The 23,866-nt window shown below is 56.6% G+C and overlaps 1 protein-coding gene across 2 annotated transcripts in view; it reads right to left on the reverse strand.

Annotated features, from left to right (window-relative positions):
- The window catches only part of GTF2IRD1 (GTF2I repeat domain containing 1), a 68,642-nt gene that overhangs the window by 11,308 nt on the left and 33,468 nt on the right, over positions 1–23,866 (reverse strand). The window contains exons 17-21 of one of the 2 annotated variants that reach the window (XM_044915132.1): positions 19,890–19,939; positions 19,608–19,664; positions 18,263–18,346; positions 14,832–15,015; positions 14,288–14,316 (exon numbers count right to left, since the gene is read on the reverse strand). In XM_044915132.1, the coding sequence (XP_044771067.1) occupies positions 14,288–14,316; positions 14,832–15,015; positions 18,263–18,346; positions 19,608–19,664; positions 19,890–19,939 (404 nt within the window). Of the gene's footprint in view, positions 1–14,287; positions 14,317–14,831; positions 15,016–18,262; positions 18,347–19,607; positions 19,710–19,889; positions 19,940–23,866 lie in introns of both variants that reach the window. The other variant, XM_044915131.1, reaches the window with a different exon arrangement.

Consider the following 23,866-nt stretch of genomic DNA (forward strand, 5'->3'; position numbering starts at 1 on the left):
CCCCCCAGTGTACCTCCCTGAATGCCTGCCCGCAGCGGGGAGGAAGGGGGTCCCCAGGGCCTGTGACACGGGGGTCCCTGGCTCAGCAGACTGCAAGGCAATCTTGATTCTACCCCTAATGCTATGTGATGTTTGGAACGTCACTCCACCTCTCTGGGCCTGTTTCCACATCCCTCAGATGGGACTCCTGGCCTGCCAGGAGGATCCCATGGTGTCACAGATAAAAACGGTGAAGGCCCCCCGCCATCACAGTCAGGTTGTCGCTGACGCTATTAGATCAATGTTTCCATTATCCTGGAGTCTCGGGGAATTAAGCTTCACGTATGAGACTCTTCCAGATAACGGATGCTTAACTTCTCCAATCTCCTGGGTTTGTCGTACCCATTGTGGGCAGGCCGTTTACTAAAATGCATCAAGTACCCCTTTCTTAGGTAGCACACGGTGGGGCAGAGTGGGGGGGGGGAGGAGAGGTTGACCTGAACCCCCCCCACCCCGGGGCAGCAACACGCTTCAAGGGCAGGCCCACCCTGTCGGCATTTCTGCCCCCCTTCCTGCTCATTCCAGCTTATTGGTCTCTGTCACTCCGTCTGCCCCAGTAGCTCTCATCTGGTTGTGTCTAATCTGCCGTCTGTTAGCTTGAGGATTAACTGAATTTTGCCTGGGGGAAGAAAGCAACCAAGCTTACTAAATCACAGCCAAGCTGGGTACACAATTAGAAACCAGAGGGCTCGGGGTGCTTGCTGTCTGCGATGGCCCCACAGCCCTCTCCCCGGGGGCAAAGTACGAGAACCGCGAACAGCCGGGGGCCTCTCTCCACCAGCTTGAGGTCCACAGCTCGGATTGGTGTCTGTACGCTGACATTCAGGATGGTAAGGGGCCAGGAGGAGCCTGCAGCAAGGGACAGGCTGCTCGGAGGGGGACAATTCCCCCTCTCCCAGTGCTTCCGCGGGACCCCTCCTCTCTGCCAGGCCTGGGCTGGGTGTTCCAGGCATCACGCAGACCCTCAAGCGAACAGAGGGTGGATGTTCACAGGGATCCCCACGTTGATGGGACAGCTGCCCCCGCTTGTCCCCTGCTCGGGCTCTGCAGCTTGCACACCTCCCTTTCCGGGCTCCAGACCTTCATCAAAGTGAGAAGGCATGCTCAGCTTCACCTTTTCACTCCCTCTCAGCCCGGCACGCAGGTGCAGCGGGAATTCTGTCACTGGTTTTAGAGGTGGAGAAACTGAGGCTCAGAGAGGCCACGCATGCATGGCAGCGGGGTGGACGGCCTCACCCCCGTGCCTGCTCTCGGAGAACACACCCCAGAGAAACTTCTTACACGTGCCAAAGGAAATATGGCCAAGAGCCCTAACAGCACTCTTATTAACAGGAAATCCACAAAGCCACCTGAGTGGCCGAGGACAGCAGAGTGGCGTGGTCACCTGCCAGAACTGCACGGAGCAGTGGACGCGAGCTGGCTCGGCGTCACATGTCAGAATCACCTTACATAAGGCCGAGTAGGAAAAGCAAGTCCAGACTTGACACACGAGGACACGCCTCGCTTATAAAAGTAAAAAGTGGGGCTCCTGAGTGGCGCAGTCGGTTAAGTGGCCGACACCTGGTTTCAGCTCAGGTCGTGATCTCAGGGTCGTGAGATGGAGCCCCAAGTCAGGCTCTGCACTCAGCGGGGAGTCTGCTCGAGATTCTCCCTCACCTTCACCCTCTGCCCCTCCCCGACCCCTCTCTGAAATAAATATATGTATCTTAGGAAAAAAAAAAAGGAAAAAGCATGCAAAAGGAAACAATTTTGGTTTCAGCAAATATTACACGTAATAAAGCCACTTAAGAAGTCGGCCTGTGAAGAGTGAGTCAACCTCAGATATACCAGATGATTTTCCCTATACGTACATACCAACGATAAAGTTTAATTTAGAAATTAGGCACAGTAAGAGATGAACAACTCTAACGATAAAACAGAATTATGACAACGTACTGTATTATATAATAAAAGTCACGTGAACGTGGTCTATTTCTCTCTGAAAATATCTAATTGTATTGTACTTCCCCTTCTTGTGATGATGTAAGAGGATAAAACGCCTACATGGGGAAAAGAAGTGAGGTGGGTGATGCAGACATCAGGATGTGGCATTAGGCTACTACTGACCTTCTGGAGCTCTATCGGAAGGACAGTCATCTGCTTCTGGACTGCAGTTGACCGCGGGTGGCCGAAACGCGGAAAATGAATCCGCGGATAAGGGAAACCAGTTGTATTTGTTCTGGAGAGAGGAGGGCAGGATGAGGGAGAACACGGGGGCGGAGGGCACGTTATGGGCGCTGTTCTAATTCTTGGATGGTGGTGGGCTCACGGGGTTCAGTGCAGTATTGATTAACAAGTAGACCCATGGGCAGGAATACGAACAAAAGAATAAAAAAATGAATGGGTGCTATGTGCACTGTGGTATCCTAGAGTGGATTCTGGAACGTAAAAAACATTTAGTGCAGGAACTCACAAAATCTAAATATAAAGCCTGCAGTTTCGTTATGCGTATTGTACCGATCAAGGTTGAATTCTTAGTGTTGACAAAGGTACGTGGTTCTGCTGACCCTGCATGGGTCAAAGGGTATATTTGGGGATTCTATGCGATCTTTGCAATTCTTTGGCAATTAAAAATTATTGCAAAATTAAAAAATTATATCAATCAATGGAACGATGGTCACATGCAGGGGATGGTCAATGGCACAGTGGGTCCCGAACCAGGGATCAGGACTGATCTGGTCAGTGCATGAGGTCTAATGGGACCGGGAGAAGGGAGGGAAGAAAGCAAGCCTTCTCCCCCAGAGTCTCCTTGGACAGGCTCTGTGCCCACATCCATCCATCTCCCTTCCCCTCCCTGGGGCCCAGCTTTGTGACCTCTAGCTGACGGGCTGCACACAAAGGTCTGGAATAATGGCTGACGGGGCTCGCTGGCTGGAGCCTCCCCTGCTGGGGCTACCAGGCCCTTCTTCTGCCCTCTCAGCAGCCGGACACTGGGGTACAGACCCCACATCTGCTTGGCAGATTAAACACCAGGTCTTCTTGTGGGGGTTCATCCGGGATCCTGGCGCCAGCCACACACATGGCCCTTCCCAAGGGAAACCGCCTCCTTCTCTCTCCTCTCCCATTCCTTCCTCCGAGGTCCCAGCTACGCGGCAGACATCACTGACGTCACTGACCCAGGGCCGGCCAGGCCCTAGGCTGAACTGTGGCCATGACCAGCCAGGCACAGAATGCCACGCACTGAGCCTGATGAGCAGGACAAGAGCGCCCCTCCTGGGAAGGATGGACAGACCTGGGCACTTGGCTGCATTTCTGCTGCATCACCGGGGGTGGGCGACTGATTTCGAGGACACGATCCAGTGGTTCTACCACAGCAGCTCGTGCTGCAGCCAAACACACGAGAATGGTCGCTCCCTGTCGGCCGAGACCTGTCTGCTTTCATCCATGTGCGCACGGTTAAAGCCCCGGCGCCTGCCATGATGCCCGACACCACGGACGCTCCATAAGTAAGGGTTAGAGAGACCAAGCTCTTGCGCGCTGGGCACTGTTCTCACAACTCCGCAGGGATTCATTCCCTTAATCTTTCCAACAACCCTCGGTGGCTGGGCCTGTGACTACCTCCGTTATACAGACAAGGAAACTGAGGCACGGAGAGACAGCCACCTGGCCCGGGTTACCCGGCGAGTAAGCGGGGGCCGGGACTGGCCCCAGATCCAGACGTCTAACTAGCTGGCATGAGGACACCATGTCCAAAACCCAGGCTTATGATCGTGCTGACTGTATCAGGACCTTGTTTCCACGCTCGGGGGAGGGAAGAAAGAGCAGGTCCTCCTACCCTGTCCACACCGCAGGTTTCTCTCCGCATCTCTGCGCCCCCAACCCCCAAACCCACATTTCCAACTGCCTCTCGGGGCACCTTTGATTTTGCACGTCCCTAAGCAGCCTCTCCAGGGCTCCCTCAAACCTGGCCCTCCTCTCTGGGCTTTCCTTCTCTGGGGTCCCCCTCCTGGACGCCCAGGAGAGAAACCTCGGCTGCTTCCAATCCCGGAGCAGGCTGAGTCGTGACCCCCAAGCTGTCCCCGTCCTAGTCCCCGGAGCCTGTGACTACGTTTCTTGACACGACAGAAGACACTGGCTGGTGTGACTAAGGTAAAGATCTCGAGATGGGGAGGTTATCCTGGGTTAGCCAAGTGGGCCCTAAATGTAATCACTGGAGTCCTTCTAAGAAGGAGGCAAGAAGGTCAAAGGGCAGGAGTTGGGCCGACAGAAGCAGAGTCAGCGTGAAAAGCTTTGAAGCTGGAGGAGAGGCCACACGCTGAGGAATGCAGGGGTTTCTAGAAGCTGGGAAAGACAAGAGCCTCCAGAGGGAACCTGCCCCGTTGACACCCTGACTTCAGCCCGGTAAGACTCATCTCGGATCTCTTACCTCTACAGCTCTAAAGGGAAAAAAAAATGTGTGTGGCTTTAAGCCACTATGTTGGGGTAATCTGGTCGGGCAGCCACAGGAAACCCGGGCCAACCCCATGTGACCCTTCGAGCCGAGATCATGACCTGAGCCAAAATCAAGAGTCAGACGCTTAACTGACTGTGCCACCCAGGTGCCCCAAAAGTCAACGTTCTCATCCAGCCTCACACAATCTGCCTTCTCTCCCCATTTCCACCTCATCTCCTACCACTTCCCCCACCTGCTTCCTCTGACACCCCTGGCAGGTGACCCCAGGGCCTTTGCAGTCGTTCTCTGTGCCTGCACTGCTGTTCCCTAGCCCCCTGGCTCTCTACCACCCCAAAGGCCCTCCCTGGCCACCGCCTAGCTCATGTTGCAACCCCCTAAAAATAACCCCAACCTCCCCCATCCGCTTCCCCACTTCTCCCGAGCACACATCTGACACACTTTTACACTTTGTGCATGATTCTCTGCATCCACACCAGAAGGTCAGCGCCATGAGACAGGATTGTTGTTTTTTTTTTTTTAACTGGTGTTGAGCAAAAGCCCAGCATCCAGCCCAGTGCCTGGCTCCACAGACACCCCAGAAGTATGCAGTGCCTGAGCTCCCGAAGGGGAATGTCCCACTCCCCATGCCTGCTGTGGGCTTCAGGACAGGGCTGCCTGTTCCCTACTCCCCACTCCCACCACGAGGCCTCTTTTGTCCCCAGACCCCTCCCTAGCAGGTTGGAAAGATGGAGTCCACCCAGTCAACCCCATGTGCTGAACCACACTTAGCCCCCATGCCCCCGGCTCAGAGATGCATTTCTTGGCCAGAGAGAACTTCTGTTCCGCACGCCGGGCCTGGTGACCCTTCGAGCCCATCTCAATCCAGCCCAAATAAAGGTGCTGGTTGTTCCTGTGAGCTTGGGTGGTCCCAGCTGGGGAACCAGTTTCGGTGTGGTTTTCTGGAATGTTGCAAAAAAGTCTGAAGCCCCCCCGCCCTGCTGCTCCCTTCTGGGGAGCCCCCCAGCTCTAGGAACCACGGGGTCCCCCTCCCCAACCAGCAGGGCTCAGGGAGGACAGGGCTAGGGACCACTAACCCAACCCAGGGGCGGGATGGGGCTGTGGGGACCCAGCTGGGTCCCCCGGGCCAGGAAAAGGTAGGGGCCTCCCAACATGACATTGTTCAGCCTCTCCCTGGAAGAAAGGAGGCAGCGGGCCAACGGCGCGGAGCCTGGCAGCCCGGCTGGGCATCTGCCCACAAAGGCCTCCGGGCCCCGTCCTGCAGATGCCCCAGCATTTCCTGGGAAGGCAGCAGGGACACTGTTACTGGAGCCTAATTAACAAAGAAAAGCAGAGATAATTAAGTGAAGAAACATGTGGCTGGCGCTGGAACGGGGATATCTTTAGAAACTCGAGAAAGGACGGCTTTATTTTGAGCTCTCAAGAGCGGGACAGCGTCGGAAGGGTGGAGAGGGGGTGGGGAGGGCCCACATATGGGGGGGGGGCGGGGGCCAGAGGAGCAGGTGGGTGTGTGTAACCACACCGAGAGGAGGAAATGACCCTCGGGGCGGCTGAAGGGAGGAGGGCAGGGGGACCGTGGAGATGTCCCCGCTCCGTGTGACCTGGAGGGGTCTAGAGACTGGAGGTTCACTTATCCCCGATCACACAGCTCAGAAGTGGCATCAGTTCCTGAGGGGGCCGAAGGGGACTCACCACTGCCGCCCCCTCCCCTCTCATTCTTTGCTGAGAGCAGCCCCATGCTGGCCCCCTTCTCCAGGAAGCCCACTTGGCATAGCACCTGCTGAGTGACAGGAGCCCCCACAGAGAGACCTGGCAGTGCCCCCCACCTGCCCCCCTGCAAACAGGATCTCAGCCCTCTGCTTGAGAGGCCCTTCACCCACCCCACAGCTGAGCTTCTCACGCGGGGCGTCGGGCCGAGCTGGGGGTGTGATGCTGGGGGCGTGACGCGGGTCAAGTGGGATGATTTCTTTTCCTCAGCAGAACGTAACTGAACACGGTTCCTTCAGTCAAAATTAATCTTAAGTGCAGAGTTTTGGGAGCAGACCGTGTGCGGACTTCCGAGATAGAGCATGGGGGGCGCCCCCCTGGAAACTTCGGCCCCCCTGGAAACTGCAGGGGTGCTGGGGCTCCGGCTGCGGGGGACGTCAGCGGAAGAGCTTGCCAAGGCCGGGTCTGCAGGGTCTAGTCCACGCTGCAAAGCCAGGCCTTCCAGGCCCTCCACGCTCCGCCTGGCCGGCCTCTCGACCTCTCGACCTCGCCACCTCGCCACCTCCCGCGCGCGCGACGGGCCACCCGGTCCTCCCCTCCCTGCCCTGGCTGTGCGCCCCAGGGCGCCCCAGGACGCCCCGGCGTGGGACCTTCCCGCTTTACAAGGAGGGAAACCGAGGCCCAGGCAGGCAAACCTGACTTGCTGGAGTCACACAGGAAGTCGGCAGCTCTGCTCTGTCTCTGGGACCCAGAGCCCCTGCTCTGGGGTGGGGAGTGGGGAGTGGGGGGCCTGCTTCTTGGCTTCTGGCTGCTCATCGGAGAGTCCCCTGGAGCTGGCAGGGAGGGCTGCACCGCTGGGGTGGGGGTTGGGGGGGCCTGGGTCCTGGGGGAACTGCGTTTGCCCAGGAGGGAGCTGGGAGGCACTTGGAAGTGATGAGGTGGATGAGGACCCTCCCTCTGAGCCCTTCCTGGTTCTCAAAGGCTAGGGTTCCCTTTCTCCAGGCAGGTGACAGTTAAGCCAAAGGCGGCTCCTGCTGGGAAGTAAGTGGCTGCTCGATCTCCACTCAAATGCCCCCAGTGACGGGGAGTTCACTACCCAACAAGGCACTTTTTTTGGCCACTGATATTTGAGAATAGTTCTAGAATGTTATTTCCTTGATCCCTCTGGTGTCTCCCAGAAGGGCTCCCACTCTCAGCTCTTCTTACCAGCAAATTCCTCCACCTCTTTTCCTCGGGCTCCGCCTCCCTCTGTTCCTTCACAGGCTCTTTTCCTGCAAGGTCCCTTGGAGGTCAGTGTGCCCCCTGGGCCGTCTCTGCTGGCGACACACTGGTCTGAGGGGTGGCGGCAGTTGCCACCTTCCCACGGGCCCTGCCCAGCCCATCGCCACCCTGCGCTAAAGCACCGATTTGGTCCCACTAATGCTATGGGCCCCTGGATGTTTCATGGGCCCGGAGACCCAGCCTGGGGCCTGGGTACCACCATCACCCTTCTGGAACTTTCCGCCTGGCCTCCCTCCCACACCGATGCCACCTCTAGATCCTAGCACCACTCACCTCCGCTGGGTCCTGCCGCCGGCCGCCTGGGGTCAGCCTCCTCAGCCCTCCCCTGGCCTCACTGGCCCAGTTCTGCTTTTCCAATCCACCCCTGGTGGGTGGAAGCCTGGTTACCATGGTAATTGTAAGACAACGCAAATCTGATCCTATCATTTTGTTGACTGAAAAAGAAAACCTCCAATGCTACAAGCTAAAGCTTGAGTCACCAGCAAAGTTTTGGTCCAGGCCTTTTCTAATTCTGGCCTCATTGTTTCACTATCCTCCTCCCCCACCACCCAACACTCCCCGCTGAGGCTCCTCAAGAGCACAGTCCTGGGTATGACTTGGGTGCCTGCTAACCCAGGCTGCCTCTTGCAGCCTCAGTGTGCTCAGCCGTGAAATGGGCATGACCACGGCGTCTATCTGACAGGCTTGTGAAGGGCTCCATGAGGCCGTGTGAGAGACACAGGGCCTGGCGTGTGTGGGCGCTCAGCAAGAGATGGACACAGCTCTGCCTTTGTGGGTGCCACCCCCTCAGTCTGGAATTCCTGCTCCCTTTTCCACCTGGGGAAGGTCAGCTTGCGGGGGAGCTTTCCCTGGCCCCAGATTCAGGTGGTCTCCTGGCAGGGAGCTAGGTCTCCAGGGGGAGAAAGGCTGGTCTTTGCCTGTAGGTGGCACTGAGCTTATGGTGCCCGGGGCTTGGGACACCCACTCTGCTCCCGTCACATTTCCTGGGGATCAACCCGCAGGCAGACATGCCTTCCAAGCCCCTGGCCCTCCACGCCTCGACCTGCTGTCCTCCACCAGCCACATCTAAACCTCTTGATCATCCACAGTGGGGGCCCCTCCATGGTAGCCCACTGGGTACCACCATCACCGCATCAGGATAGACGGGACTGTCCCTTCCATCTTTCTAGCCCTTGCCTCTAGGACCTGACTCCACCAGTCTCTCATCCCCACGGGAACCCACAGCCCCCGCCCTATCACCTCCCTGTCCCCCTAGGAGGAGTCGGCAGGGGCTCCTGCACCAGCTCTCAGCTCCCCTCTTGCACCCATCCTGCTTCTTGGGGGGAGGGGCGGCGGTGTCCCTCCTCTTGCCCCTCCCCACCCCCATCACTCATTTCTCTAAAATCACGCTGTGGCTATTCTTACCTCTAAAACCCGCTCCTGATCCCATTTCAGCCGGCAGACCCGCCCCACCTCTCTCCTGGCCCTGGTGCGACCCATTTCTCTGCTCTCATTCCCTCCTAATCCACTCGGGTCCCCTCCCCGGAATGGCTCCTAACCCCACTGCCCATGACCTCTGGGGGTGGCTCAACCCCGTGGGCCAGGCCAGTCTCAGGTCTCCTCCCGTATTTGACCTTGCACGCAGTATCTGGCTCAGGTGGCCACTCTCCGAGTTTCTCACTTGGCTTCTGGCCATCTGTCTCTCCCCATCTCTCCAACACCCGAATGCAGGAGGGCCCAGGGCTCATCCTTGGACCCCTCCGAATTGTCCACACTCATCCCCACGGTGATCCAGCTTCCTGACTAAAACACGCTACATGCGGAATGGCCCCCACTTGCATGTCTCCAGCAAGACGCTCTCTCTGATTTATAGATCTGCCTGTCCAACCCGGCCACTTGGGTGTCTAATTTGGTGACATTCAGATGCTGACCCCTCTTGCCCACTAGCTGCTCAGGACAAACTCTTTCGCTCACACCCCACACTCACTGCATCAGCAATCCTGTTAGCCCTACTTCCAAAATATGTCCAGGGCCCCTGGGCCTTTGCACTGACTCCCTCCCTAGATGCTTCGACTGGGATTTCTACATGGCTCATACCCTCACTTCTTTCAGGTCTTAACTCCTGCTGACCTATCTGAAATTGTCCTTTTGACAGTCCTATCTGTGTTGTATGTCTCCATGGCACTTGTCACTATCAAATACATTGCTCTTTGTCCTTATTTATCTTATTTATCTCCCTCATTAGAAAATAAGCTCCATGAGGGTAGAGATTTTTTGTCTATTTTGTATTCCTAGATTCTGCTTGCCATAAAACAGGCTATATATATATATATATATATATATATATATATATATATTTATTTATTTAAATTTATTTGAGAGAGAGAGAGAGAGAAAGCACACAAATGGGGGAAGGAGCAGGAGAGGGAGAAGCAGACTCCCTGCTGAGCAGGGAGCGTGATGCGGGGCTCGATCCCAGGACCCTGAGATCACGACCTGAGACAAAGGCAGACACTTAACTGCGTGAGCCACGCAAATGCCCTTATATATAATTTTTTAAAAGTAATCTCTACACCCAACGTGGGGCTCGAATTCACAACCCCGAGATCAAGAGCCGCACACTTTTCTGACAATATATTTTTGTTGTGCATATACATAAACCCAAAGGATTAACTGTGAGCCTAAAGGGTGAGAGAGGCAGGACCCATGTTAGAGATGCCGGCAGCCAGAAGGGGGAGCAAAGAGTGACCCAGTGTGGATGAAAGCTTGGGGAGGCACGGGCACAAGCTGTGTGACCTTTACTGAGTTTCTTAACCTCTCTGAAACTCAGTTTCTTCCTGTAAGATTGGTTATTGGGGAAGATCCCGTGCGCTGCTATGGGAAGGCTTTGTGACCGGCAGATCATAAGCACGATGTAGAGGTTAGGTGTCCACGGTGTGGGCAGTTGTCCAATGTCCACGGTTGGGGGACAGGACAGTTGCACAACTATGATAACAGCCTGATGAGGGAATGTCATAAGGCATTTTAAAAACATCAGAAAATGCTTATGTTTTCAGCGTGTATGCATGTAAATTTATAGAAAGAAGAACAGCGAGATGTAAAGTTAATAAGCTTGGGGGAAAATCTGGAAGAAATGTATCATCCTAAAAACGGACAGCCATCTGGGCACTTAGATTTCTGTGTTTTCCAAATTTCCAGCATGGGCACATATCTGCATTTCCCTTCAGGTTTTTATGACCTACTAGAATGTTCTGTGGTTGTTACTACCCCAGCCGCCCAGGTGGAGGGCCTCTCCTTCCTGTGTCACCACAACCAGCATTACCCCAAACAGCCTGCATTGCTGTGCTGGGTGGGTGTTCATGGCTGTGGGCCCCTCTGGGTTTGGGGAGAGTGCCTTGAGTTGGTGCTAGGCTCACCCAGACCCCCCTCCATAGCAAACACGACCACTGTGCTCGTGTTTGCGGAACTGTGGCCTGTGGCCCCTGGTGCACATCTGTGCCCGAGAGCAGGATGTCTGGGGCTTTGAGGGACTGTGAGGGACTCTTAGTGCTGTCCCCAGGCACCTGCCTCCCTGCCCCCCCGGCCCGGCCTCTCTGCTTTAACACGGCAGCTCCAACGGCGTGGACCTCTCCTGGGCCTCACTCGCTAGGGCTCCTGAGGTCACATCTGGGTCACCCGGGCCCACTGAAGGCAGGATTGGAGTTCACGCTGGTACGAGTGGAGGGCCTGGCCCCACCATCCCTCTGCAGCCCCAGGTCCCCCCACCAGGACCCCTCCAGCCAGCATTCCGACCCCCTAGGGATCTGTCAAGCCGCTGGCCCACAGGTCCCCGGACCAGAGGCCCCAAATCCCACCCACTGTCCTCTGAGACTCGGTCCAAGTCCATCATTAGCCAGGCGCCTGGGGGGAAACTGAGGCCCTGAGGGCGGACGTGATGTACCCAGTTGGGACAATGCTAAAGGCCCCGGGATCGTCTCTTTTGACCCAGAACAAAGCTGGCTCAGGAATGGCCATACCGTCTCCCCACTCTGGCCTGGCCCACAATTCTAGGAAGCATCGTGAAAGCCCCAGGTTTAACGACCGATTTATCTTCAAAGCATAATTTTTCTTTAGCATTCACTTTCTCAGATGGTTCTCTTAGCAAAGGCTTCTATGGGAGCCTTCGATAAATCACCTAGAAAATCTCAGAGCCATCCTTAACAGGCCTCCCCTTCCAGGGAAGCCCCCTTCTTCCCAAGCCTCACGCCCCTGCACCTCCCCACCGCACCCCCATCTGCCCTCCCACCCTGTACCACCCACTGACCAGGCCTTCCCCAGTCACTGGTCTGCTCATGCTCAAACCTTCCGCAGTATGGAAGTGGCTATATGGATGGGCTTCTTAGAAGGTTCCAGGCCCTGGGGAAGCCTCAACGGGGAGGAGCAAGGGGCATCTCTCCAACCATCTGCATGGACGTCTTGTGGGTACCAACGTGGACACATGATATTCAAGACTTGGCGGGCCCCCTGACCCTAACTCCTTGGCACTATGAAGCCTTCTGGAACCTGGACACGAGCCCAGGGAAAAGGGGAGGAAAATGGGACTCAGATTCTCCCACTATGCAATGTGGGCTTTCGGTAGAAATCTGGTTCAATTTTACATGTCTTGTGCTTCTGAGTTTCCATTCCGTATTTCTGGAAGAGGACGAAAGAACTAGGGAAGTGTCCTGAAGGCCCCGCTGTGCCCAGGATAAGGCCTGTGTCTTTGCCATGACATGGCCAAGCTGGTTTCACCCCCTACCCCTGCCCCAGCCACGTGCTCTGATGGCCCCTCCGTCTGTGCCTTCACTTAGGCTGGGCCCTGCGTCAGTACCACACACTGTTGTGCTCATCTCGGAGACCCGGCTCAATGCCACTTCCTCCGGGAAGCCTTCCCAAGCCCCAGGAATAACCACCGCCGCCCCCACTGGCTGAGCACTTCCCATCACAGCCGGTCCAGGGCTGAAGGATTCACAAACGTCTCACCCAAGCGTCAGGATGAAGCCCCCCCCCAGGATAGCAGGGGAGAAACAGTCCTCCACAGCCCGCGCGTCACTGCCCACCGTTTTTCCAGTTCTGATCACCGAGGGAGGCAGGTATGCGTTTCTCCATCACACAGATGAGCAAGTAGAGGCTTGGGGATGTGAAATAATGAGCCCAGAGTCACATGGGTAGTAAGGGGCGGGGGGGATGCAGGGATTTGAACCCAGGTCTGTCTGAGCAGCAGCCTGTGCTTTCCCACGGCCGACGTGCTGCCACCGACCCCCAACCCAAATCAGATTATCTGCCACCCCTGCCATCCATATGCCCAGGGCACCTGCGTCTGGTTCAGCCCACCTTCCTCCAGACTACGGCACCTGCTAACGTCCCACCTCCCCCAGACACCTGAGCTCCAGCTTCAATTCACCTGGGGACCCCAGGAGCTGGCCTGTGTCAGGCTTTGGTGATTCTCTGCTGGAGGGCCTGGGGACAGGCTGTGACCTCTCGTGAACTCTCGGAGGCCCCCACAAGCCTGGACACCTTCCCAGCGCGGTGTGACGAGTGCCTTGAGTAAGCACGGAGCTGGCCGGCCAGCCCGTCTGTCCCGGCCCCTCCCGGGGGCCACCCAGCCTGGGAAGCCAATGCCTGGAAAGGCGTTCGCAGGCCCCCCCGAGGGTTGGGCCAAGGGCTACTTTCCCATCTCCTCTTCCAGGCAGCCTGCCACCCTCTTCCACACCACGTGGGCAGAGAAAGCATTTCCCAGGGCTCCCTCTGCACACAGAAGAGCCAAAGCACAGGCCGAAGGGTGGGTGGACAGGCAGACTGGCCAGGAGACGTCAGGAAGCTGCTCTAACCGCCAATGGGCAGCCGAGCTCCCCGGGCCGGAGGGCAAGCCCTTGTCGGCAGAAGGGCCCGGAAGCCCTGGGGTCTGTGGGAAGGTTGCTGGCCGACCCTCTGCCCCGCAGCGTTCCTCCGCAAAGGTACGTAACCGCTCCGCGTTACGTACCACCCGGATCACTGGGCCTCCCTGCAGGGAAGCCAGGCTTTGGAGCCAACAGTCCCTTCACTAGGGGTAGGGCATCCGGGGGAGTCACTGATGTTCCCTCGGCCTCAGTTTCCTCCTCCGTAAAAAGGAGACAGGAAAAGGTCACAGTGCAAAGCGCTGACCTGGTAGCGCACGTCAGGTATCAGAACTGACTTCCTTTCCTGCTTCCCAAGCTCATTAATGACTGTGCCTGCCCCCCGAGCAGCTGCATGCTCAGGCCCCCACGGGGACCCTTCCTTCTGGAAAGAGGGGCTGGGAGCACACAGACCGCCACTGTGTTTCTGCTCTCCCTCAGCATCCCCTGGGATGGGGCCTGGGCTGGCCAGGCGCCCCTCTCCTTCAGGGTTTGGGAGGGCCCGGACACAGCCCATGGAGGAGACGGAGGTCAGGAGAGGCAGCTTGCCATCTAAGGCTGAGGAAGCACTTACCACCATCCTACCGCCCAAGTTTGGTGGGCCTGATGCAGAAACCCCTCCCTCTGCGATTAGGAACCACCTGCCACCGAGCTCACCCACACACTCAGGTCAACCAGGCCCCTTCATTAGGAGGGGAGGACCGGGCCCCCGCCCTCCTGAACCCTGGCCAGGTACAGCACATGAGTCAACCCGTGCCCCCCCGCCCCCCTTTTCTCGGCCCGAGGTTCCAGTGTGGCCTTCCTCCTCCCACCTGGGGCCGGTGCCCAGAGGAGGTGGGCGAACAGAAGGGCAGGGCCTGGTGTCCCACAGTAAGCTGGGCTCCGGCCTCTGGCCCCCAGCACGGCGGCCGGCCTCCCATGCCAAGCGGCCCCCCCCGCCACAGCCAGTGCCTCTTACCAGGCTTTGGGATGAGTCCTTGAAAAGGCCTGAAAGAGAAAGAGAGATAGGAGTGTCAGAAGGGGGACCTGGGAGCTCTTCGGCAATGTCTGGGGACCACCCCACACCGGCTGCCTCAGAATGGCATCTGAACAAGCTGCCCGGGGAGTCACTGCTCAGGCCGGACATGGTGACGATGTGGCATTGTGCTGTGCGGGGGGGGTGACCAGGGCCTCCTGCTGGCCCTGCCCTGGCTGGCTCTGTGATCCCGGGCAAATCACCTGTCTCCGTGTCCTCCCCTCTGAAGTGGGCTGACCGCCTCTCCCAAAGGGCTGGGATGGGAGGGCAGTGAGGTGACGGGAAGGCCACCCCTCTGCTGTGGTGGCTGATGTGGGGTTCCCTGCACCCTGGCCGGCCTGCAGTCACCCTTCTGCACACCGCCCCCCGCCCCCCGCCCCGGGACCGAGGATGGCACTGGAGAGCAGAACAAGGCGGGACCAGATCAAAGGCAAGGCCAAGGGCCCCGCGCATGCTAGTCTGGCCTCCTCACCCGTCCCCTGAGTACCTGGTGACTGTGAACTTGATCTTGTCAGCCACTGCGAGGATCCTCTCCAGGTTCTGGGAGCCAAAGGTGCAGGGCTTTCGAAACGGGATTCCTGGGGGGAGCCCCTCAATGATCACCGAGCCGGGGTTACTCTTGATCCGCTTGTAGGGGACCTGGACGGGGTACTTGATGCCCAGGGCTTCTCCTATGGAGGAGGGACGGAGGATGGGTCATAAGGAGCCAGAGCAGGGCCGGTGTGTGGACGCGGGGTGCGAGTGTGATGGGAAGGCGTGTGCGTTGGGGGGGGTATGGGGGCTGGCGTGTAGCCCCGTGGGAAGGCACAATCGGTGGGGGGCTAGGAGTTAGGGAGTGGGTCATGCAGGGGTACCGAGTGTCCGGGCGGGGCAGAGGAACGGGCAGGGCACGCGGGGCTTCAGCCGCAGGGAAGAGGGTAGCGGCTCAGGTTCCTCGGCCTCTCGGCCTGAGATTCTGCAGGCCCACATGGAGGATGGGACCTGTGGCCATGGCTGGCCCTTCCCTACAACGCCTGACCCTCCATCAGCCCCCCGGGGCTCTGCCTCACCCTGGTTTGGGACCCGCCCAGCCTGAGGGCAGACTGTATTTGGGGTCCCTCCTGGACAGAGGGAAGGAGCTCACTGCGATCCCTCCAAGGGGTCCACTGAGAGCGTCATCCCCTGCATTGCAGGGCGTCCCTTTATGAAGACACGATGCAGAAATCTCTGCACGTCTCAGCTCGAGGAAGAACAGCTGGAACCCTCTCTGTGCAAGAAACTAACTTTTATCTCAAGGATACTGGGACTGGTATAACTGGACTCATTTCCCTTTTTGCTCTGGCTCCCAGGGAACACAGAGCCTGATTTGTCATCTGCATCCCCCACGTACAGAATCTCAGTGGCTTCCTATGACCTCTGACCATTGTTCCTGCCTGTTTTTGTGTTGGTTTTTTTTTTCATTGAGATAAAATTTCCATACCATAAAGCCAACCATTTTAAAGTGTACAATCCAAGCGTTTTTAGTGTACACACGAGGTTGTGAAATTCTCACCACGAGCTAGTTCCAGGACACATTCATCACTCTGGGAAGAAACCCTGTGGCCATCTGCAGTCTCTCCCCGTCCCGCCTCCCCGAGCCCTGGTGGCCCCTCATCGACTCTGACTTGACGGATTTGCCTGTTTTTAACTCTTTATCCTGACTGTGATGCTGACTAGGTTATATGCGATGGCTAAGAGATCCTCACCTCCCAAACGGCCCTTGCTACAACGACCGATGGCCTCCATGTAGCCAAATCCAGTAGACACCTGCGCTTCTCTCAACAGAGTTTGGCACAGATGTCCATGCTCCCCTCCCTGAAGCCCTCCCCTTGATGTCCGTGACCCCATGCTGCCGCCTGGACCTGACCTCTGAACACCAGGGCTCCTTGGCCTTTGGTCCGGGTCCTCTTTTTTGCTCCTCTACCCTCCTGGCCTAAGTTTTACATCCAATCCAGACACTTCTCCTGAACAGCAAACTGGATCCCCACTTGCCTATGGGTCATCTCTACTCAGCCCTCAAACTCAACACATCCAAGATGGCACCCATCCTCTCCCCCTCAAGCTACCCCTCCTTGGTGAGGGCGCTGCCCCTTCTCTCTAGCTGACAGTTTGGGGTGGGTGTCTGCCTGTCTGTGAGCCCATGTGCTCCATCCCCCCTCTCTCCCTTGTCACAGTGATAGGTCCCCATCACCCAGTGAGCATGTGGTGTTTCCCTGCCGCAGGGATTGAGTGAGGAATGGACATGTGACTCAGTGGGGACCAATGAGAAACAAGGGGGGGGGCTCAGGGAATTCTAGAAAAGAAACCCCTGGCTCTCTGGAGAAAGGCCTCGAAAGAGCCAGCCCTCTCCTTCCCTCCTCAAGGTGTAGGTGGGATGTCTCAACCTGCTGTGGCGGGAAGCCAGCCTGAGACTGATGCCAACATGGTGGAAAGACACCAAGGATTAGCTCTGAACTGCTGGATCCAGTTGATCCTGAAGGCTGCTCTCCTGCTGGATTTCCCAGGCTGTGAGCTGTGGCCCATGATACTGTCCAGAGACAGCTGCACCAACATTCCTCCCATCCCACACACTCCTCTTAGCGTCATGTCAACACTCCCTCACAGAGAACTGGGGGCCTGTGTCCCCTCCCCTTGAACCTGGGCGGGACTTCGTAATTACCTCGACCAACAGAGTATGGCAGAGGCTCTGAGGCTGGGACACAAAAGGCGACGGCTTCCACCTGGCTGGCAAATCCAGCCACCGTGGGGTCACTACACCGGAGAGTCCACGTGGGGAGAAGGCACAGAAACAGGGACAGAGCCATTCCAGCCAGCGCCAGCTGGGTCCCCGGCCCAGGGGTCACACACAGGAGGTGACTCCAGCTCCAGCCACCTTCTGACTACAACCCCAGGACAGACTCCGAAGGCGAGCCACCCCCTGAGCCGCTCCCAGACTCCTGACTCACGGACACCACAAGAATAAAGGCCATTGTTACTTTAGGCAGCTCGGTGCGGGCTGATCTGGTCTGTGGTCATAGGAACTGACTCAGGAGCCCGTTTGTTTTTGTTACTTGAGGCCATGAAGCACCTTAACTGCATGAGCTTGTTTTCCTCAAGCCAGACTCAACGGGACGCCTCCCCTCTCCCCTCGCCTCCCTGCTCCCCACCAACTCGGCACCTCCCGACTCTACCTCTGCAGCTCAGCTCCATTCCATCCACCTTCCTCCGGCATCCCTGCCAGGGCCCGGCCAGCCTGTCATCACTCCGGTTCCGAGCTGGTCGCCCAGCCCTGCCCTCTTGCACCCGTTCACCTTCCTCGTGGGCAGCCAGGAAGATACTTTAAAACTACAGAGTGCCTTCTGTTCCTTGAGTCCTCCCAACAAAATACAAAAGCGAGACCATGGTTCCTTTGAAGGCCCTAGGTGACGGGGTTGTGTCCCAGCCACCTCTCCAGGGCCCCTCCCCTCCAGCCCCACTTCCCCACTTCAGCTTCCTGTCCGTTCCTAGGACAAGCCTCAGGGCCTTTACATGTGCTCTTGCCTCGGCCGGCCTGCCCTTCCTTCTCTGTGAGATGAACTTCTTTCTTTAAAGAGGCCTCCCTGGCTCCCAATCCAAGTTATTCTCTCTTGAGCAGCTTGCTCTTTTCCTGCGAAATCGTGGAACGGGCCCTCGTCGTTACTAGACTTGGTGTAGTTATTGAATGTCTGTCTCACCTCGCTGGTCTACAGGGCCCAACAGGGCAGGGTCCCTTTTTCCTTCAATTCTTTATCCCCAGGGTCTGGCACATAGTAGGTGCTCAAGAAATGTCCGAACGTGAGGGAGTGGTTTTCCCGGAAATGACCACGGCTACGAGTAGGAAGCTCCCGCCTCCCTTCCCGTGGCAGCCGGGCTGCCCTCCCACCTGGGTGCCTCGGGGCTCACCGTATTTCTTATTGAACAGATCCTGGACTTGCTCTCTCAGCGTGTTGGCGATGTCAATGCGCGAGAGTCTAGCGTCATAATTTTCTGCAAAGTGAAAAACAATTATGGATTGGGGCTGTTAAATTAAAAGGCACTTGGGGACTTTTGAGGAATATGATTTTCTAACGATGGGGAGCTCCTTCTCTGGCAATTACCAGATCCTCAGAGTGGGACCCTCAGAGTCCTTCAGAAGGAACATCCAGGTGGAGATGTGTGTTTTCCGGAAGGACCCACGCGGTTGTGACAACAGCCACGAGTGGGAAATTAATTGTTGACATTTGAAAACCACCCAAGCAGTCAATCAGCCCGGGCGGTGAGAGGCCCCAGGATGGGGAGCAGGTTCTGGGGCTTTGGTGGGGCCGGTGGGGAGGGCCACCCCTGGTCAGTCCCTCAGCCGCGGGGCGTCAGTGAAAGAGTCCACGTGCCAACCCATGCCGTGGGGACCCCAGATGGGCCCCTGACCCCGAGAGACTGCAGCCTGGCACTGCCTGGGGAGAGACAAAGGTGAGGGAAGGAGGGAGGGAATGGACCTCTAGATGGCTGGGGGTGGGGGGCGTGGTGAGGACCCCCGTCTGCTGTGAGGCTGCGCATGAGGAGCCATGGGTGGGCTGAGCGCTGTGAGGACACTTCATTGTAGCCAGTTCCGGCTGCCCGGGGGGGAGAGAGAGAGAGAGAGATGGGGCAGGGAGCAGCCCCCTCCGGGATCTGGGTCCTATCTCTGGGCGCCCCACTCCCTGGGCTGGCCCATCCTGTCGCTGGTCTCGCTGACCTCTCTCTCTCTCTCTCTCTCTCCGCTCAGAGCCACAGGGACCAGCCAAGGGCCACCTGGGGAACAACCCGGCCTCGGGGACTCACAGCCACACCCTGGAGCTGTCCCCACACGCATGTGGGACTTCCTGCTTCTGTCTCTCCTGCCTGCCAAGCCACTTGCATTGGTTCAAGCTTCTCCTACCTTCCATCTAGCTTTCTCCCTGCTCACTGCCTCTCGGCCCTTCCTGGCCCAGCCACGGTTCTCCTCCTCCACAGAACCCCCTGGCCCTTGGGGCCCTCGCCCTCCTTTGGCTTCAGGCATTGAGAAGACAGCTGACTGCCTGATACGGAGAGGGCAGGCCCCTGCACCCTGCTGCCCCCCACACCCTTATGGAGCCTCTTCTTCCTGCTCCACCTGCCAGCCAGCCTCACGCAGACCCCCAGGCCCTGATGTCGGGGGCCAGCCCCTCCCACCCACAGCCTGGCCCTCCAAACCCAAGCCAGGTCAAGGTCATGGCACTGGGACAGCTGACCCCATCCTGAGCTGCAACCTTACCTTGGAAACCCTGTCTCTTCAGGCTCTCGTCCACAAGAGGGTCCCCGGAATCCCTCTCTGGGGGCGGGGGAGGGGGGGAGAGAAGCCAGGGTGAGCAGCCAGCTCCTGGGACCCCGGGACAGAGGTGGTATCTCCGGGGGGCGGGGAACCTGACAGGGAGGGCGGTGGGGGATGCTAGGGGAGGTAGGACCAGGGTAGAGGAAGGATGAGGGATGGGGGCACAGAGCTGGGACCCCTCCCGCACCCGGCTAGCGCCTCAGCCCGTGACCCTGCGTGGGGTACCTTGGCTGTCCGTGATGGGCTCTTTGACTCCCTCGGTGAGCAGCTCGGGCCTGGAAGACACCACAGCAGGGCAGTTACTGAGGCCCCTCTGGCCCTCCTTGTACAACCCCATTCTGCACCGGAGGCTCCGTCTACACAGCTGAGCAACAGGCCCTCCCAGCTCTGGACAGCCCAGGTCCGGGGTCCCCGTCCCTTCCCCCCCGCCCCCCCAAGCCCCTGCACCTGTCCTGAGGACCCACGCCTGAGATCGGGGGGCGCTGTGCTGGGCTCTGAGGATCCAGCCCAGAGGGAGGACGGCCCGACCCAGACCAAATGGAGGGGACACCGTCACTCGGTTCCGGGACGCTTCCCACGGGGTCAGTTTGAAGCAGAGAGAAGCAGCCGGGGCTGACCATGTGGCAAGATCTCGGAGGGGCAGGGAAAGTCCGGGGTTTCTGGGGGACACCTGAGAGCTGCCGTGGCACTCGGAGTCAGGGCCTCGGGGACCGACCCCCGCTTTGCACTCACGTCTGTACCTCGAGACCCCACAAAGCCCTTCCCGGATGTCGTGGAGCCCTCTCCGCATGCTGGAGGCGGGTACTGTTTCCACCGCCCCATTTACAGGATGAAGAGACAGGCACTGACAAGGTGAGTAAGGTGCCCGAGGCCACACAGCAGGAAGGGGCAGGGCTCCATCAAGGCCCGCGCCCCCTCACCCGGCCGCCTCTCCGGATACCCAGGTCCTGCGGCCAGAGAGGCACCAAGTCCTCATCCACTGGCCACCTGACTTGGGCGGGGGGGGTGGGGGGGTGCCCTGAGAGTCTGGCCTTTGGCCTCCCTTCTAGGCCGGGTCTCCGTGCCACTGCTTGGCCACCCCCATGACGGGGAGCTCATTACCTCTCCCAGCAGCCTCACCCACCCTGGTCCAGCACCCCAGCCCCATGATACCCTTCAGGAGATTTGAAGGAGTGATTCTGCTACCTGTCCCACTCCATCGTCCCCTGTCAGCCTTCCCCTGGCCAGCCTGACCTCCCCAAGGCCCCCAGCCTGCCACACACTCCAGACCATGCCTCTCTCTCCTAAGCAGACAGGCTGCTCCAGCTGGACAGATCTGTAGTGAAAACAGGGCATTTAGAGTCAGCGCTGTATAATAAAGAGTTTCGTCCTTGTCCTGGGTCCTGGAAGGTGACCTCTCATCTTTGGTATTTCTCGAGGGACAGGAATGTGAGTGCTTATTCCTGGTGGGATGCTGGGATCACACCTGGGTTTATGCTAACGAGATGACTCGGGGGATTCTGGAAGACGGACCCTGTGATCAGAGGACTGGGGCTTCGAGCCACCTGATACCCGCCCACCCTCCTGATTTCTAGGGAGGGAAGGGGGCTGCAGATGGAGCTCAATCACACAGCCCATGACCCAGTCAAGCACGAATCCCAATAAAAATCATGGGCACTGAAGCTCGGTGCTGGAGGGTGACATGTCCTGAGATCATGGGGACCTTGGCTTTCATGTCTCTCTATTTGGCTGGTCTTGATTAGTATCCTTGATAAAAAACTGTAATTGTAACATAGCACTTTCCTGAGTTCTGTGAGGTTTTCTAGCTAATTATTGAGCCCCAGGGAGCCATGGGGAGCCCTGGATTTTGAGCCATTTGCTCAGAAGTGTAGGTGGCCTAGGGACCCCTGAACTTGCAGCTGGGGTCTGCTAATGCCGGGTGGTCAGTATCGGAACGCCCTGTAGCACTACATGAACCAGAACGTTCCACCTCGACTTCCCTGGGTAGCGGTCTCCTGTCTGTGTGAATCCACCCATGATTTTCAATTTCCAAAGGGTTTCTTAACTTTGGAGAATTGGATGAAAGCAAGGGACCCTCTGCCCAGAAGAAGGTATAGAAGAATATGTTTAGAAGGACGTGGAGGTCAGGTGCAAGCAGAAAGAGTGACAATCAGTGAGTGATGTCTCCTGCAGGTGGTTTCTCATATATATAAACACGCAGCTAACCCTTGAACAAAACGGGTTCGAACTGCATGGGTCCACTTACATGCACGTTTTCTTCAATACAGTACTGTAAATTCATTTTCTCCTCTTTATATTTTCTCTTTATGTTTTCATTTTTGTAGCTTACTTTATTGTAATAATGCAGTATATTATACATATAACATATAAGATACATGGTAATCACCTGTTTATGCTATTGCTAGGACTTTTGGTCAACAGTACGCTATTAGTAGTTATGGGTTTTTTTTTCTTTCTTAAAAATTTATTTATTTTAGGGGGGAGGGGCAGAGGGAGAGGGAGAATCTCAAGTAGATGCCCCGTCAAGCGTGTAGCCTGATGTGGGGCTCGATCCCAGGACCCCGAGATCATGACCTGAACCAAAGGCAGATGCTTAACCAACTGAGCCACCCAGGCGCCCCTTATCTGCTTAGAGTGGACACACAGTGTTACATTCGTTTCAGATCTAAGTAGCTAGGTTTTTGGGGAGTCAAAAGTTATACATGAATTTTCAACTGCACAGGGGCTCAGGGGAGGGTCGGCACTCCTAACCCCCGTATTGTTCAAGGGTCAACTCTCTGTTTTTATGGGCTGAACTGTGTCCCCTTCAAATTTCATGTTAAAGCCCTGACCCCCCAGTACCTTGGAATGTGACTGTATTTGAAGGAGTCTTTAAAGAGGTGGTTAAATTTCAATGAGGACATCAGGGGGGGGCCCTCATCCCCTGCCTGGTGCCCTTATAAGAAGAGATTAGGTCACATGGAAAGAGACACCAGGGATGTGTGCACACGGAGAAAAGGTGACTTGGAGGCACAGTGAAGAGGACAGGCCTCGGGAGAAACCAAACCTGCCAGCACCTTGACCTTGGACTTCGAGCCTCCAGAACGGTGAGAAATAAATTTCTGTTGTGTCAGCCACCCCCCCCATGTGTGATGTTATGTTATGGCAACTCCAGCAGACCAATATGCACGTACACACAAATATACAGAAGATAAATATGGATGCTCTATTGAGATGGAACTTACATGCCATAAAATTCACTTTCAAAGTATGCCAATCTGTGGTTTTTAGTATGTTCACGAAATTATTGATACAGCTGTACTTCTACCTGATTCCAGAACATTTACATCACCCCCCCCACCAAAGGCACCCTTCTCTAAAGTAAGATCAATGACAAGTGGCTCTTTTATGCTTAATATACCCAACAGTATTTTCTGATTTTTATTTTATTTTTTTTCTGCTGATTTTTAAAATGAGAAATAACAAAATAAATATACTAAGGGCTCAATCTCTCAGAATCACCCAGCAAGGCCACCCCCAAATGCTGCGCCTGGCAAAGCTCATCACGCTCTCCTACGTGAGTCCAAGTCTTTGCTTGGCTTTCAGGAAACTGGAATCAGTTAAACTTACTTTTTAAAACGGATATGTTTTTAAAGACACGAAATCCAAATCCAGGCAACCACATGAATGAATCTCAAAAGCTAAGTGAAAGGAGCCAACTCAAAAGGCAGCCACCGAATCACTGTACTTGTAGGATGTTCTGGAAAAGGCAAAACGATGACAAAAGATACGTCGGCGGTCGCCAAGAGCTAGGGTGGCCCACAAAGGGACACAAGGGAAGGTTTCGGGGTGATAGGACTGTCCCGTATCTTGATGGTGGTGGTGGTTATATGACATATGAGCTTGCCAAAGTTCAAAGGGGTATACAACTAAAAACGATGAATTTTGCTGAATGTCATTAAACTCCAATAAACCTGACATTAGGAAAAAAAAAAAAAACAACCCATCTCGATTGAGTACTGAGTGCGCCAGCCCTTTGCTGAGCCTCGACTTCCACTGCCACTCTGGAAGTGGTACAGTGCTTCCTGTTTAACAACCTGGAGCAAGCTGCCCAAGGTCATGGGGAGGAGCGGGAGGTCCGGACTCAGACCCAGGAGCTGGTCTTCAAGTCTGACAGAGAGCCACCGGGCTAACCCGCCTCCCTTTCTAAGTATAAAGCAGCG

This window comes from Neomonachus schauinslandi, chromosome 5 (assembly GCF_002201575.2).
Source record: "Neomonachus schauinslandi chromosome 5, ASM220157v2, whole genome shotgun sequence".
Lineage (NCBI taxonomy): Eukaryota > Metazoa > Chordata > Mammalia > Carnivora > Phocidae > Neomonachus > Neomonachus schauinslandi.